Source organism: Trifolium pratense, linkage group LG3 (assembly GCF_020283565.1).
Source record: "Trifolium pratense cultivar HEN17-A07 linkage group LG3, ARS_RC_1.1, whole genome shotgun sequence".
NCBI lineage: Eukaryota > Viridiplantae > Streptophyta > Magnoliopsida > Fabales > Fabaceae > Trifolium > Trifolium pratense.
The window spans coordinates 22797590-22815207 of NC_060061.1; the positions used below are offsets into that span (position 1 = coordinate 22797590).

Consider the following 17618-nt stretch of genomic DNA (forward strand, 5'->3'; position numbering starts at 1 on the left):
TTTTTTTTTTTTGGCAAAACTAATCTTTCTCTACATATATGGAGTACCTTTGCTTTAATCTCTCAATGGCGGTTAATATGCATATATGCATATTGAACTTTAAAAAAATTAAATATCATATTATTTTATTCGATAAACAAATTATGAAATAAAAAATTTAATCAAATTTTAAAAAAATTAAATATCATATTATTTTATTCGATAAACAAATTATGAAATAAAAAATTTAATCAAACCCGTGCATCGCACGGGTTGAATACCTAGTATATTTATAAAAGAAGCAAATCTTAAAAGATTATAAACAAAAATATTTTTTCGACACATTCTAAACAAAAATATAAACGATAACTCGTAACAATTTATTATTGTAAATATAATTGTAACATATATTTAAATTTAAAATCTTAACAAGATATTTAGACATATTATTTTAAATTTTCACAAACATTTTGATATTTATTTATTTTATATTATTGACATATATAATATATATATATATACCCCTAAAAAAAATTTGGGGGGCCCTAATACTTGGGGGCCTAGAGCCGTCGCCCTCCTCGCCCCCCTCATATACGGCACTGGCTAGGACAACCATGTTTCCAATAATTTTTATTGAGAGAGATGTCTCAATTGTAAAAAATAATTGAGGAAATAATGTGAAATCTTATACTATTAAGATCATAAATGAAGAATAAAATTGGAATTTGAAAGAAAGGGAAAAAGTTAATTAATGGTTGAGATGTAGAAATTGAGAAAAATTGAGAGAAAAAAAATTGAGAGGATTCATTCTCATTTTTATTGCATATATATACTGTACGGTCATAATTTTATACACACATAAGTTTATACATACATAAGGGCATCCAAGTGATTTCTAATTTTTTCGAGTGGGCGGTAGCCCATCCGAGCCACCTCTGACTCCGCTTTCCCCTAGTTAAATTATTTTAAGTTAGTGTCGTCTTTACCATAAAAAAAAGTTAGTGTCATCTTTACGCTTGTAAATAATAAAAGAAGGGTAAATAGACTTTATCTCCGGTAAAGTATATGAGTTTTACTTTATCCTTATAATTTTATTATTTTGCGATTCTCTTCTGTAATATTTAGATTCCTTTAGTTACCCCTGAACTGTCAACTAGACACAGAATCTTCAATTTTTTGATGACGTGTGGCATGTATGTTTAGATTTTTAATTTTTTTTTTTATTATAATTATTCCAATTCATTTTTATTTTAAAAAACTAAAAAAAAAATTAAAAAGAAAATGATTAATAAAAGAACACAGAGATCGTCTCTCCATCTCCCAGGATTTGGACATCTTCAATTTTTCCTCATGTTTTCTCTCATTTTGCTTAATCCAATGGTTGATATATGAAGGAAGAGAGAGAATCAACCATTATCATCCATTGAATTAAGCAAAAGAAAAGAAAACATGAGGGAAAAATGGAAAATTGAAGAAGATCCAAATCCGTCTCTCTACGTGTCTCTGAGTAATTGTTGAAGTTGATGGATCATCTTTTTCCGACATTTGGTTATGAACGACTATCGTTAATGAAATTGATTGATTCCATAGTCATTAATGTGTTTAGATGTGAAAAGAAAGTTAAATGAAAGAAAGTTAGATAATTTTTAGGTTGTTTGGTTTGAGTGAAAGTGAAAAGAAAATGAGAAGAAAGAAATATGTTTAAATTTAAAATGACAAAGACACCCACAAGTAAAAACAAAATATGATTACTTTAAAAAAAAAAACAAAATATGATTGGATAAAAAAATTAAAATGTTTAAATTTGTTAATCTTTTTGGATATATGTGTCATTTCAACCAAAATCCATCCATGAATCTATTTTCCGTCCACTTTTGGAAGGAAACAAATTTTGGTGGGTCCCACATGTTATTCTTATTTCCTTCCACTTTTCTCTTCCATCCAAACAATGGAAAGTTTCTTGAAATTGGTACTTTCCTTTCTCCAAATTTCTTTCCTCCCACTTTCACCCCAACCAAACAATGTGTTAGAAAAAATAAGAGTAAAGTAATCACAGTTGAAGAAGGCGTTATCTTTGCTTGGTAATTGGTAGTATTCTATACTCAGTCGGTTAGCAGAAATCCTAATGGAGCGTCCACTATTAAATTTTTTTAATTAATTAAAATTTAAACCCAAATTGTGGGTTATTTATTTAGTGGACCACGTGACTACATGTGATATTCTTGCATTTCTTGTCCGTGTATATACTCCATCCGTTTCATATTATAAGAAAAAAATAATTTTTACGTACACTTATTTTTTTGACGCATTTTACATATACTTATTAAGAAAAGTTCAATATAATAATTTGAAATATAATTTTTTGTGTTTTTCTTAAAATAAGTTTTATCGAAAGATGTAAAAAGAATTTTTATTGGTTATTGATTATGGGAAAAAAATATAGAGAATAAATTAAATGCAATTTGCATTAAATTTCTTGAGAATAAGTAAATATAAATCTTGAAAATAATAAAAGTGATTTGCTTTTGCTTATAATTTGAGACAAGGAAAAATATTTTTTTTTGCTTATAATATGAGACGGAGGGAATATATTCGTAAAGAATAGCAACATTGAATCAAAAAATATTTCAAAAGTTTGTTACGGTAAAACCTCAATTCCCTTGTTTCATGTTGATGGGGTCGTTTGTCGTAAGGCATTTGGGAGCATGTAGTTCAATGTCTAGAGCTTTCAGACTTCAAATACAGACACGACCTTGTTCCGAATGTTTTTGAGCGCGTAAGAGTATATGTGAAGAAGCAGGCGTCTATCAACTTCTTGACTGACCCACTGAAGGGAGGATCTACATCGAGGTCATGTGATGTTTTGGTGTACGTATGGGTAGGAGGGAAACATGCATGTGTGGATTTGACTGAAATTTCTTCACTTGTGGGATTGAAAAATGAGAATTTTACTGTAGGACAGGCATCCCTCGGTTTCCTAGCACCGGAGGCTGTAGATATTTTGAATTTTTTTTATAAAATTTGTATTCGTTAAAGCGTTATTGAGTGGTGTAACATTAATCAAATTGTTACACCAGTGTAATTTGATAAAAAAGTTACACTAAGATCCATTAATTTAATTTTGATCTAATGGCTATTAAAGAGTCACTCATAGACTCACATGGTTATATTAATAAATTAAAGAATCTCCTGTTTTTTTTTTTTCTAACTCTAGTCCAAATTCATTCCCCGGTTTCTTTAGAGCCCGTTTGGTTTGAGGTAATCTTGACAAAAAAAATTTCTTGATGGAGGGGAGGTGAGAGAGTAATTTTGACAAAAAAAATTTCTTCATATTAATTTTTTTTTATAAAAAAAACGTTTTATATTTTTGAAAAAAAAAATCTCAATTATTAAAGAGATTTGATTGGTTAAAAAAATTTGTTTTTAATCTTTTTTGGTCAAGATTATCCCATCAACTTACCTCCCCTCGATCTACTTTGAATCAAAATTTAAAAACAAATTTTTTTAAACAATCAAATCTCTTTAATAATTGAGACTTAATATATATATTTTTTTTTGTCAAAATTGCCCCATAATCTCCCCTCTCATTCCCTCCATCTACTACAAAGCGGACCGTTAATTTTCCCTCATTAAGATTTGCTCTGAACATTCACAAAAAAAAAAAAAAAAAAGATTTGCTCTGAATTTGAATTATTTGTTTTTTTTTTTTTAAATTGAAGTTTAAGTTAGGTGCGTATTATCAGGCAGCCTATAAATATCCTTTCAGATCTGCTTCAGCAAAGCTTTCACGTTTTCATCATCTCTCTTTTTATCAAACCCTAACCTTACCCTCCACCCAAACCCAGCCACCGCGCCGCCGCTCCTCCAGTGATAACCACAGCCACCGTCTCCTACCTCTCTGAAACAAAAGGGAATAAAAGAGAAAATCAGAATTTTAGGTTAATTGTTCAATATTTTCCTTTTCTAATTGGTAATTTCTCCTTCATTCATTATTTATTGTCCAATTTGTTGTTGTTGATGTTGGAACACTTAACAGGGATTTTGTTTGTTGTTGATGATTCAAACTAAAGAAGGATTTTGTTTATATTTTTACGGTAAAAGATTTTATTGATATTTCTAGAATTATATCATATATTCTCTTAATTTTATTTGTGTAATTTTATTTATTGCTTCAAAAAAATGCTAGGAGAAAGACTTTTTTTTTTTAGCTAAAAAGTATTTTGATGATATTGATTAGAACATGACATTTTATTTATGTTAGTTACACTATAAATAACTATTTTTGAAGTTGTTGATGCTATTTGTAATTTAAATAGTTGATGTTCTCTTAAAAAAAAATTGAAATTTTTATTAAGGGACCATATTAATTACTCTAAAAATAAAATGGCCAAGTATATGTCTGATACGACATCGATACTTGTCCGATATTTTTCGATACCAGCATCGGAGAAGTATCGACAATTAATATAACCGATATGTGTTGGATACTACTTCGATACGCGTATTCGAAAAGTATCGGATAATTAATGCACTTTGATGATGAAAAAATAGGAGAGGAGACTGATACAATTCGTGTTGAATGTCTTAAGTATTGAATGTTAGAGTAGACTTGAACCCTGGACCTCCAACCGGTCCAACTCTTTAATTCTTGGCTCAACTAGCTAAATCAGTTGAACTACTCATCCCATCCTTTTTGGGTAGTACTTAACTTAAGATATGTAATTGTCACTTGTTTGCTCATTTTGAGTAATTTGAATGTTAATTTTTTATCATTATGATTTTAGTTGTTTCTATATTGTGCATTTATATATTTAATTTTAAATTTAATTTTTAAATAACGGATCACGGCCGTATCGTATCAGGAATTTTGAAAAATTTTCCGTATCGGTATCGTGTCACGTATCTGAGCTTCATAGATTTTAATACATCCAAATTGTCAGGACCTTTTCCGGCTATCTTCTCTCATTCAAGAATCAGAACAACTACAATGGACCTCAAAAAATCAGGAAGGTGCCAAGAAGATGTTGCACTCACCCTCACAAAGCATTTATTTTTAAAACAAGATTCTCAGCAAAAAAACCTCGTCTTTTCGCCCTTGTCTCTCTTTGTTGTTCTTAGCGTCATGGCAGCTGGATCAGAAGGCTATGCTCTTAACGAACTTCTTACCTTCCTTCAATTTGACTCCATCCACAATCTAATGTCATTCTTCTCTCAGCTCGTCTCCCCTGCTTTGTTCTCTGACGATCGTATGTGTTTTATCAATGGAATGTGGGCTGATGAATCACTTCCCCTTTCTCATTCTTTTAAACAACTTGTGGCCACTCATTACAACACCACTTTGGCTTCGGTTGATTTTAAGACTAAGGTATGTACTATCACTTTCTATATATATATATATATATACATCATAAAGGGAGCTCGGGAAAAATATGTTTTCAGTCCCTACTTTTACGTTAAGTTTTGGTTTTCGTCCCTGTATTTCAAAATCACTTGTTTTTGTCCCCAATTAATTTTCAGTTTTGGTTTTAGTCTCAAATGTTAAAAATTATGATATGACAGTCCACGTATGATGCCACATGTCAACAGAATCCTACGTGTCAACGCCACATGGATTTTCGTTAGTCAACGGTTAGTTGACCTAACATTTGAGGCTAAAACCAAAACTGAAAATTAATTGAAGACAAAAACAAGTGATTTTAAAGTATATGGACGAAAACCAAAACTCAATATAAAAGTAGGGACTGAAAACACATTTTACTATTAATAATATATTTGCCGTTCAAAAAAAAAACATAATTTTTTGTAATCTAAATTTCTTTTATTTCCTCCAACCAAACATTATGAAAATGTTTCTCAAGAAAACTATTCATTTTGATTTTGATGTTTTTTGAAGGGTGATCAAGTGTGTCATGAAGTTAATTTGTGGGTTGAGAAAGAGACGAATGGCCTTATCACAAAGCTTCTTCATCCTAGTATGGTAAGCAAATTACCCACAGGGCTTGTCTTTGCAAATGCAATGTGCTTCAAAGGTGTGTGGAAACACAAGTTTATGGATACAGCTTTCCAGCATAGTTTTCACCTCTTCAATGGCACCGAAGTCATTGCTCCCTTCATGGATAGCAAGCAGAGGGAGCACTTTATTGGTATTTTTGATGGTTTCAAAGTCCTCCGTCTTTCTTATAGACAAGGCAGGGATAAAACTCGTCGGTTCTCCATGTATATTTTCCTTCCAGATGCAAAAGATGGACTTTTGGCATTAATTGAAAAGCTAGCTTCAGAATCTGATTTTTTGAAAGACAAGTTTCCTCGGCGAAAAGTGGAAGTACGTCAATTTACTATTCCAAAATTCAAGATTTCTTTTTCATTTGAAGCTTCTAATGTTCTGCACGAGTTGGGAATGAGTTCACCTTTCTTTCTAACAAAAGTGGTAGAGGGAATGAACCCTCCTTTGGGCGTGGAAAGCATAAATCACAATGCTTTCGTTGAGGTAAATGAGAAAGGCACCATAGCTTCAGCAAACACTGTTATGGTGGCATTAAGAGGTAGTCGTCGTGCCACTCCTACGGACTTTGTAGCTGACCATCCTTTCCTCTTCTTAATCAGAGAAGATTTCAGTGGAACAATTCTCTTTATTGGTCAGGTTCTCAATCCTCTTGATGGAGCAGATGAACATACCACACACATATACCGAAGAAAATGAAGATGATGATGAAAGTTAGCAATCTCATTATCTAATTATTATATTTTGTGATTAGGAAGGTTCATGTTTTTCTTTATTATGCTGATATTGAATTATTACATTATTTTATTTTTGGTCAAAGAATTTTTTTATGTTGAATAAATATGAATAGCGACCCTCTCAGGTACACTTGCCAGTTGCTAAACCAAAAATTTGACAAATTAAAAATTAATATGCATGGGGTTAATTTGTCAAATTAATTCGCAGTATCTTTTTGAGTTCTTTCTTTTATACTTGTTGACAACTGAAGCTTAACTGTCAACACCCAGTTCCTCCTCAGCTTCTTCCACTCAAGCACCTCTCGCCGTCATCGCTTGGAGCCGCTGCCGCTCGCCCCCCCCCCCCCCCCCCCCCACCTCCTTTTTTATCTTTTATTATTTAATTAAAATAAAAAAATTGGAGGGGAGCTAACGCGGTAATAGACCGACGCAGTTTAAATTGTGCTTCAATTTAGACGGGCAGGACCAAAATTGCACAAATTAAAACAAAAAGTTACAATTATCAGCATTTTCTATTTTCTCATTGTCATGATCATCTTCAATAAACCTCTTCCAAAACCAATGTTGCTTCCATACTCTTTCAATCATCTCTTCAATTGGTATGTTCTTCGTCTCGGGCACCAAGAAAAACACAAAGATTGACATCATGAAAACCCAACCAGAGAAGAACAAGAAGATGCCAAACTTGAAATGACATAACATGGATAGAAAAGCTTGTGCAATAACAAAGGTGAAGAGCAAATTGACACAAACAGTGACACTTTGTCCGGCTAAACGGGTCTCCAATGGAAATGTCTCACTTGGAATAAGCCATCCAAGAGGACCTATAGACCAAGCTAAAGCAGAAACATAAATGCAAACCATGATAACTACGAATATTGCATAACCTTTCGAAAGGTTATCCGAATGATCTGTGACCTTGATCCCCAAAATGATAGCTATCACGACTTGAGACAAGAACATTTGTACACCGGCTTCCAACAGCAACATACGGCGTCCAACTTTGTCCACTGAGTAGATAGATACAATTGTGGAGAGCACATTCACAGCACCGGTTATCACAGCGGAATAAAGGGAGGCATCATTCTTGAATCCCAATGTGTTGAATAACACCGGCGCATAAAACATGATCGCGTTGATGCCTGTGAATTGCTGGAATATCTGTTTTTTTATCACAACAAAAATGAATCAGCAATTGGACAAACAATTTTTTTCAATGTGGTAGAGATGAAATCATTACTTTTGAAGCAGTCAATATTAATAAATATTAGAATATACCGGTACATACTTGCAAGGCGACCGAAATGACAAGTTGAGGACGGTTTTTGCGTTTAAGAAGATTTCTAAAGGGGTGTTTAACCTCTTTAGCTATACGACTTGCCTCAACAAGCTCCAAGAACTCTGGTTCAACATTATCGATGCCACGGATCTTTTTGAGTACCGCTTTTCCTTCTTCCGTACGACCACGTTCTATGAGACTGTTGGGAGTGTCCACAACCAAGATGGCACCAAGTGTTAGGAGAAGTGCTGGGATACCAGCCAACCCTAGAGATAGCCTCCAACCCCATCCACCTTTGATTCTACATTTTGGTCACAACATCAAATAATTGTAAGTAATCAACAAGTGTCTCAACTAAAACTACACTATAAAAATTTCATTTGTTTTTTCTCAAAATATATTAGCAATCATTCTACAACAAGAAAAATGCTATAGTAACATTAATTTTTTCACCAAATAAATTTTTTGGTAACTTTCTTCACCAAATAATTGTTAATGACATTTTTTTTAAATATTTTAAATAAAACAATTATTATTTTCAAGGGCTGTAGTCACTGATTAAAAAGGAGACAAATCCACGTTTCTATGAAGTGTTTACTTTAAAATCCAAGTTGACTGTGTAGACTAATGTGTTAGCGGAGAACACATTTCAAATAAACAAGCATGTGCTAGACTTTAATTATTAGTAATTTATTAGTTTATATGATTATAAAAGTCATAGAAAGGACCAAAATTTTCTTGTACATACTAGTATTACCATTAATTCAATTTGCTAACTACTACTATTAAGATTACCACTCTTTTGATTATGACTTGTGATTTAATTTTCATCAATCATCTTAATTGTTTTTTCATATAACAACCAAAATTGTAGAAGAGAAAAAAAAAGTATGCAACACCATCCAAGAAAAATACTTACTTGTTGGTTCCATAGTTGACAAGGTTAGCAAACAAAATGCCAATAGTGACATTAAGTTGGAAAAGTATATTCAATGCTCCACGTATTCTTGAAGGAGCAATTTCGGAAAGAAACACTGGCACGGCCTATAATCAAATTAAATCAAAAAACTATTTAGTTACATGTTGAACAAATTAAAAATTAATTTTTTTGAAGAAGCAAATTAAAAATTAATTAAAACTTTTAAATGAGATGAATTCTTTGATATGGATTTAAAGGGATAAAAGTGAATTCAAAGAAATTGAATTCTAATTTTTTTTTTTTTATATAGATGAGGACTCTATTAAAGAATGAAGACCCATCAAAAGTATTGAAATATCCAACCTTTGGAATCTCACCACACAATCTATTGTAACTCACATTCAAGAATGTTACATTTTCCATTCCCATAGGAAAATTACCATAGATCTTATTATGACTCACATCCAATGTTGTTATTGTTTTAGACAACTCAATTTTTCCAAAATCAAACTCAAAATTGTTTCCCGAAATGTCTATTACCAATGTCTTTTTATTGGAACCAAAAAGCATAGAAGCATCACCTTCTAACTTATTATAAGCCAATTCAACTAGGTAAATATCTAAATTCGCCAATGAAATTGGGAGTTTCCCCGAGAGATTATTGTAAGAGAGATCTAAAGCAGCTACGCCGCTATTATTGAAGTAACCATACGAACGAGGGATTGAACCTGTTAACTTGTTGTTGTTAAATAGAATTCCGGAAAGACTAGGTAATTTATATAGTAAAGGTGGTAATTCTCCGAAGAGGTTATTATGTGAAAGATCCAAATTAACAAGGCTTTTAGATTGGGACGTGAATTTTGGTATTGGGCCGGTAACGCCGGTTTCACTAATTGTGAGATATATAAGTCTAGTGAGTTTGGTTATGGATTCTGGAATTTTGCCGGTGAGATTTGGTAAATCGTAGATAAAAAGAGACCGTAAATAAGATATGTTACCAATCGAAGGAGGGAATCGAGAAGTAAGTGTTACATTCGAGATACTTAGATCAGTGACATGATCATTTGTTAAGGATGAACAAGAAACACCAAACCACTTGAAGTTGCAACAATCAGTGTGTGGTTCCCATGAGGATAGAAAGGTTGGATTGTTGAGTTCTTTTTTGATTTGGAGAAGAATTTTTTTATCTTCTGGATGGCATTTTGAGAGAGAAGATGTTGCTTGAGATAGCAATATGAATATAAGAAACAAGTTACTAAAAGTGTTCATTGTTTTGGGTTTTTGTTGGTAAGTTTTGGATTGTGATATGAGAATTGGATGGGATTTCTTTGGTTTATATAGAGCTAAGATTCGGATATATAATATATTCTAGTAATTGATGGCTAGTGGCTTGCAAGTTGCCATGCCATCATGGGATGCCTAAAAAAAGTAGTAGTAGTCAAAACAAGTCAGCTAGCTCATTGGTATACAACTTTACTAGGTATTCAACCCGTGCGTTGCACGGGTTTGATTAGAATATTTTTTAAAAAAAATTATGTTTTATAATAAGTTGTATTAAAAATAATATTTTTTTTTAGATGTGTTGTTGAATTATTCTTTAATTATAAAAGTGACTTTTAAAATATTTTTAATCTTTTTTTCTCGTCAAGTGAATCTATAATATATATATAGGTAGATAAAAATTACTTTTAAGATAGACAATGTGTTATTTAGGTGTATATAAAAAACAATAAAAGTGCAGAGATTAGTGTATTATATTAAAAAATTGTTTTATTAATCTTCTTTTTTATGGGTTTGATTTATATATCTTCAAATTAGTGTAATTTTTGTTTTAATATATTTTTTGTTTTTATGAAAAAAATAGTGGATTATTTTATTATATTATCTACATCTATCATTCTCTGTATCTCTCAATTCTTTCTATCTTTATCCTAATTATACTCCAATATCCTTATTATTATTTTATATGAAAAAATTGTAAATACTTGTCTCGACCTTTATAAAAATGAGATGACATGTTAATTAATCGTAAATTTTTTTAAAGTAATAATTATTTTATACTTCAAAGAGGTTTTTTCTATTAGACTAAATATTCAAAGAGCTTTCGAAACAACTTTGTCATGTATGTGCAGTGTTAAGTAGTATTTTATAGGGTTATTAAATATATTTTTAACCCTCTATATATATTTCAAATTAAAGTCAAAACATTATTAAAATGAAATATTTAATCTTCATACCAAAGTCACAATATTACCAAAACATTTCATTGTCATTGTGCTTGAATAAATTTGTCATATTGCTAAAACAAAATGATGAGATTATGAGTCCGCTATGTATGTGAAAGGAGACTTAAAAAAAATGCATTAAAAATGAATATCTTGTTCATTTTAATTTTATCGGTTTGACATTATTTTGGAAGCTTACGGTTCACATCATAAGTTCACTAAGCATGAGGAAGAAAACTTATCATAAAAACTATAGTCTACTAATATATTTTAAGGATCGACATCGACTTATATCCATTATTCTCTTTATGTTTATCGCATTTTCTCTCTCAATTCTCTCTAACTTTATCTTATTTATATTTCAATCTCTTTATTAATAATATTATTATTATTATAAAAAAAATGTTAGACACTTATCTTGACCTTTATAAACTCAATTAATGTTTTTATGTAAATAGTATTCTTATTTGATAAAACAAAAAATAGACATTTAAAGAGCTTTGGAATAAATTTTGTCAAATTTTATATTAGAGCTAGACTTCAAAAGAAGAACACAAATTGTTCGTCGATCAATATAAAGTGCATATATAAACTTTACTCAATCAACTATGTTTAAACTATAGATGATACATGTATGGAAATTAATCTATTTTGACAACCTCTTAGTCAAGTTACACCAGTACTTTTCATGTATATTATATATTACAATTACAATTACAATTATAATTAACAATGACGTCACATGAGTAAAAGCATTCAAAAAATTTATTTTCAACTTTTTTTTTGTTTCTATCATTCTCTTAAGATCCAAGCGGTTCACATACACCTTGTGAAATAGAATTCTTTATATCCTATTATAGATCTCCTCATTCACCTAAAATAAATAGACATATTCACATTTATCATTAAAAGAAATCATGAAATAAGGGTAAAAAATTAGATAAACAAATGTTATATCAATAAAAACATGAGCTTAAATATTTGACAATCTACATAATAGAATAATGTAAAATATTTTCTATTTTATATTTTAGTATGTGCTGGGGAAAAAGATGCATATGATTTGGGTATAGATATGTTTGAGAAGAGAGATCAATCTATGCATCCAAAAAGACCGACTTTATTTGTATAAATATAATTGGAAAATTTTGTCTGATGATATTCTCTACAAAAAAAGAAAATTGTTTCACCACTCTGAGTTGCAGCTGACTGATGAACAGATTCAATCATACTGCTTAATTGAACTTGAAAAGATTTTGGTGCAAAATGGAAAATACCTTTCTGATTTCTCTGGAATGCCGTTACCAAGTAGTATTGCCTCGGAAGCCATGGAGAATCGCCTTATTCTAGAAGAGCTGAATTATAATGTTATCGAGCTGATAAAAGAACATGAAAGGTGTCATCCATTACTCAATGACCAACAACTTATTGTATATAATCATGTTTTAAAAGCAGTCGAGACAAACATGGGTGGAGTCTACTTCGTATATGGCCATGGGGGAACTGGTAAAACTTTTCTATACAGAACAATCATTGCCAAACTCAGGTCAGAGAAAAAAATAGTGCTTGCCGTAGCTTCTTCAGGTAATCTTTATAAAAAATAAACTATAAAAAATAAATTTCCTTATTTCTAACGTAAATATGTATGTTTCCTTATTTTTTAATCATTTTTAGCCTTCATGTATTTAATATAAAAATAACTACTTATCTATACAACATATCTTAATATTATTTTCTTTAATACTATTGTTAATGTACTTTTGTGCTATCAAACTTATTTTTAATTTCTTTTATTCCTGATAGGTATTGCATCACTATTATTGCCGGGAGGAAGGACAGCTCATAGTAGATTTCAAATTCCACTAGATCTCTATGAAAACAGCACGTGCTCGATCAAACAAAATACTCATCTGGCTCAGCTAATGGTTCAAACAGATCTAATAATTTGGGATGAAGCACCAATGACTAAAAGATTTGCTTTTGAAGCTCTTAACAAGACACTTCAAGACATAATTGGTTACAAATTCCCAGAAAAGAAAAAACAGCCGTTTGGAGGAAAGACCATTCTTCTTGGAGGAGATTTTAGGCAAATACTTCCGGTGATACCAAAAGGACGGCGGCATGATATAGTTCAAGCATGTATCAACAATTCTGATCTGTGGGACCACTGCAAAATTTTTATGTTGTCCAAGAGCATGAGAGTCCGAGATACTACAGGTGAACAACAGGCTTCGACACGCGAATTCAATAAATGGCTCCTTCAACTTGGTGATGGAAACATTGAAACTATATGCAAAGATGGAGAAGAGATTGCATCATGGACAAGGATACCAAATCAATATCTTATCCAACCAATGGGCGATCCACTCAAACAAATTGTGGAAAGCACATATCCAAACTTAAAGCGGCATTTGTGGAATGAAGAATATCTCAGGGAAAGGGCAATACTCACTCCTCTAAATGAAACAGTTGATGAAATCAATAATTATATTGTTCAGATTACTGAAGGATCTACAAAACAATACAGGAGCTCAGATGAAATTGACAAAACAACTGATAACATATCAGAACAAGAGCTTATGTATCCCGTAGAATTTCTCAACTCCTTGAGTATTAATGGGTTTCCTAATCATTGCTTAGAGCTTAAAGAAGGAATGCCTATTATGTTATTGAGAAATATCAATCCTGCCTTAGGAATGTGCAATGGAACTAGACTCATTATTTTGCATTTGGGAGAAAGAATAATAGAAGCAAAAATAATTACAGGATCTAATGTTGGTTCAAAAGTACTAATCCCAAGGATTGTTCTGACTTCTGATGACTCTAAGTGGCCTTTTATCTTGCGGAGGAAGCAGTTTCCCATAAAGGTGTGCTACGCAATGACAATAAACAAAAGTCAGGGCCAGTCATTAAATTATGTGGGATTATATTTGCCAAAACCTGTATTTAGTCATGGACAGCTGTATGTTGCTTTTTCAAGGGTGACTTCACCAAACGGTTTGAAGATTCTCATTATTGAAAGTGATGAGAATTATGTACAACACACTAAAAATGTAGTATACCATGAAGTTTTTCATGGTCTTCCTCAATGTAAATATACTTGATAAGATAATAAATATTGAATAAGAAAAGGGGCAGCTTCAGCCTACTACTATTCCAATCAACCATTGAATATGTTACAAAAAAGAAAACATTGAATATGTTTGAACCATCAATGTCTATTAATCAAAGAATATAAACCAGTTCATGTCAGAGACCAAAATTTGACCAAAGATTGATTTAAAATACCAAATCAATTGATCACATACCGTATGTGCATAAGCCCCATTGTTGATTGCGAAATTTCTTCAACTGTTCGGCTAACCAACCCATGTTTCATGTCCAGATTTCATGGCCAGCGAAGAATTTCCTGTTGAAATAGCCTTTGAGTCAGTATTGGACGGTGCTTAAATTATATGTTGATTTAGTTGCTTAAATTAGAAAATGTTAGTTAATTTACTCTTAAACACTTCAACAATTTTTTATGAAACATTCATCAAAGTAAATGAAAGACCTGTGTGTGTTTGTGTTAGCCTTGAATTATCTTTTACATGAATTCAGACAAATTTAGAACTGTAATGTTAAATAAATAAAAGACTAAGTTATCTGATGTTCTCTTAAAAACTAAGTTATCATTTTTCAAATTTGAGGGATTAATTTTTTTTTTCCCGTCCATCTTAGTCTTCAGTTTTCTTAATTGTATTAGTAAAAGAAGTTCATTTTAATAAGTATTCTATGACTAAGAGCATTATATATGAGCGTTTTTTTTTCTTTCAAACAAACTTAACATATATATAATAAGCTGTAAGCTAACTTATTTGTGTTATCAAATGATTGAACTAAAGTGTTTAATGAGCTCCTTCTAAAATTAAATAGTTCGAGAGAACTCAAATTTTATCTATCTATTGACTGAACTCATTGATAACTAAGAGCCATTTTTAAGAATTGAAGGGCTAATATATAAAAAAAAAATCCAATTAATTAACCAATATTAGGTTGATTAACGGTCTCGCCTCAATGGAAACATGTAGTAAAATACACCTCCATATTTATAAATGATTGAATAAGTTATTATAGCAACATTTTCTAGACAATAATAAGTTATAATATGTAAGCTAAGGACCTGATTGGGAAAACAAAATATTTCCAGAGTTTAGAAACATAAAAATGGACAAAAGCAACTGAGTTATAAGAAAAGTTATTATACGCTAGAATTATTTGTAGTTTAGTTACACTAACAGTTACTTAACTAACTACCATCTACCATAGAATATTCAAATTTTAAATGGAAATCGGTTAACAACAATACCAAGCTTACAAAATCTTAAAAGGACTTTTCTAGAGCTATGACTTAATTCAGTAACAAAATCGAACAATTCATATTTGAAATTCAGTAAATCGGATTTAAAAGTTAACACAAAATGTGAGCCGAGCAATCTTCATTCAACCGTGTATACTATATTGCAGACTGCAGTGACAGTGTGATATTTTGATTACAGAGAACTCATTTCCTTCAGTTACCTGTCTATTGGCTGCTTCACTGGACTCAGCAAATTCTGGCCAAATCTTCAATAGCAAATAGCGGCTTGATGAAATTAATACTACAAGTCCTGTCATCAACCCAAGATGCCACATTTCAAAACCAACTGCAGATAAGAGAAAAAGATCTTAAGATACTTCACACATCATAATAAATACTTTTCAATTTCAATTTGCCAAGTATTTACCACAATAAACAAGCTCATTTTTATTTTCAACAGGCACTCGACAGAAATCATGCTTAGATCCATTAGAAGTCATATACAACCAAAATTATGAGAGATCCCCACATTTTCCTTTGCATTGCTCACTCAAATGTTTATTTCTACTTTTGGTGAGTAAGCCTATGAATCTATGATATGAGATATGATTCAATGATTTCAATCTCTGTCAAAAGCAAAAGGGTATGTGTTGTTCCAACTGAAAATTATTGCTATGAATCTATGTGTTATATTGTTCAGATTACTCAAGGATCAGAGACCAAAATTTGACCAAAGATAAATTTAAAATACCAAATCAATTGATCACATACCGTATGTGCATAAGCCCCATTGTTGATTGCGAAATTTCTTCAACTGTTCGGCTAACCAACCCATGTTTCATATCGATAGGAGATATCCCAAACCCTATAAACTCCAAACAAATCACCATCTCACTCAAGAACGAGTAGGTCGCGGAAAGATCATGCCCAAACACATAAACCAAACCCGCCGTCAGTTAAATTTTGTTTAGCATCACAGAAAGATCACGCAAAAAAACACAAACCAAACCCTCCCTCAAATCCATCTATCGCCACCATGCCCAGCGGCTGAATAGCAGAAAATGAATGGAGTTGGAATGAACACTACAGAGGAGAAACACGCTAACAGAGAAGGAAGAAGGGAATTGATTGCTGTTCAAAACAAAAAAGGGAATGGATTCTCTGCGCACTACCCATAGTACCCCTCTAATCATTTAATTTGTTTTTTTTTTTTGGCAAAACAAATATTTTAATTTGTTTTTTTTTTTTGGCAAAACTAATCTTTCTCTACATATATGGAGTACCTTTGCTTTAATCTCTCAATGGCGGTTAATATGCATATATGCATATTGAACTTTAAAAAAATTAAATATCATATTATTTTATTCGATAAACAAATTATGAAATAAAAAATTTAATCAAATTTTAAAAAAATTAAATATCATATTATTTTATTCGATAAACAAATTATGAAATAAAAAATTTAATCAAACCCGTGCATCGCACGGGTTGAATACCTAGTATATTTATAAAAGAAGCAAATCTTAAAAGATTATAAACAAAAATATTTTTTCGACACATTCTAAACAAAAATATAAACGATAACTCGTAACAATTTATTATTGTAAATATAATTGTAACATATATTTAAATTTAAAATCTTAACAAGATATTTAGACATATTATTTTAAATTTTCACAAACATTTTGATATTTATTTATTTTATATTATTGACATATATAATATATATATATATATATACCCCTAAAAAAAATTTGGGGGGCCCTAATACTTGGGGGCCTAGAGCCGTCGCCCTCCTCGCCCCCCTCATATACGGCACTGGCTAGGACAACCATGTTTCCAATAATTTTTATTGAGAGAGATGTCTCAATTGTAAAAAATAATTGAGGAAATAATGTGAAATCTTATACTATTAAGATCATAAATGAAGAATAAAATTGGAATTTGAAAGAAAGGGAAAAAGTTAATTAATGGTTGAGATGTAGAAATTGAGAAAAATTGAGAGAAAAAAAATTGAGAGGATTCATTCTCATTTTTATTGCATATATATACTGTACGGTCATAATTTTATACACACATAAGTTTATACATACATAAGGGCATCCAAGTGATTTCTAATTTTTTCGAGTGGGCGGTAGC

General features: G+C 31.1%; 4 protein-coding genes and 1 long non-coding RNA gene across 6 annotated transcripts; 1 reads left to right on the forward strand and 4 right to left on the reverse strand.

Moving 5' to 3' along the window:
• The first annotated feature begins 3835 nt into the window (after positions 1-3835).
• LOC123917113 (serpin-ZX-like) lies at positions 3836-6733 on the forward strand. The gene is made up of 3 exons (XM_045968744.1): positions 3836-3949; positions 4920-5344; positions 5873-6733. Exons 2-3 carry the CDS (start codon positions 4967-4969, stop codon positions 6677-6679), a joined length of 1185 nt encoding a protein of 394 aa, XP_045824700.1. The 5' UTR covers positions 3836-3949; positions 4920-4966; the 3' UTR covers positions 6680-6733.
• A 393-nt stretch (positions 6734-7126) lies between these two features.
• LOC123914790 (sugar transport protein 13-like) lies at positions 7127-9040 on the reverse strand (the record flags this gene model as incomplete). Its single annotated transcript, XM_045965964.1, has 3 exons — positions 7127-7878; positions 7996-8297; positions 8916-9040. Coding segments are annotated over 3 exons (507 nt in total), but the record flags the coding sequence as incomplete, so codon positions are not given.
• LOC123914789 (sugar transport protein 13-like) lies at positions 7198-7707 on the reverse strand. The gene has a single exon (XM_045965963.1). It carries the CDS (start codon positions 7705-7707, stop codon positions 7198-7200), a length of 510 nt encoding a protein of 169 aa, XP_045821919.1.
• An 82-nt stretch (positions 9041-9122) lies between the features above and the next one.
• Positions 9123-10237, reverse strand: LOC123917115 (polygalacturonase inhibitor 2-like). The gene has a single exon (XM_045968746.1). The coding sequence runs from the start codon at positions 10182-10184 to the stop codon at positions 9138-9140; it is 1047 nt and encodes a 348-aa protein (XP_045824702.1). The 5' UTR covers positions 10185-10237; the 3' UTR covers positions 9123-9137.
• Positions 10238-11729: 1492 nt separating this feature from the next.
• Positions 11730-16660, reverse strand: LOC123917123. Of its 2 annotated transcripts, XR_006812373.1 has the most exons (5): positions 16251-16660; positions 15701-15825; positions 14449-14549; positions 12418-12516; positions 11730-12014 (listed from the first exon to the last, which is right to left on the reverse strand). It is a non-coding gene; the product is annotated as an uncharacterized LOC123917123 (long non-coding RNA). The 2 variants fall into 2 exon arrangements; XR_006812374.1 differs by lacking the exons at positions 11730-12014; positions 12418-12516 and adding an exon at positions 12523-14012 and having other exon boundaries at positions 16251-16658.
• Between the last annotated feature and the right edge of the window lie 958 nt (positions 16661-17618).

Coding starts and splice junctions, on each gene's coding strand:
- LOC123917113 (XM_045968744.1), top strand. CDS start 4,967: ATGGACCTCAAAAAATCAGGAAGGTGCCAAGAAGATGTTGCACTCACC. Junction 5,345..5,872: donor CGGTTGATTTTAAGACTAAG/GTATGTACTATC, acceptor TGTTTTTTGAAG/GGTGATCAAGTGTGTCATGA.
- LOC123917115 (XM_045968746.1), bottom strand. CDS start 10,184: ATGAACACTTTTAGTAACTTGTTTCTTATATTCATATTGCTATCTCAA.
- LOC123914789 (XM_045965963.1), bottom strand. CDS start 7,707: ATGTTGCTGTTGGAAGCCGGTGTACAAATGTTCTTGTCTCAAGTCGTG.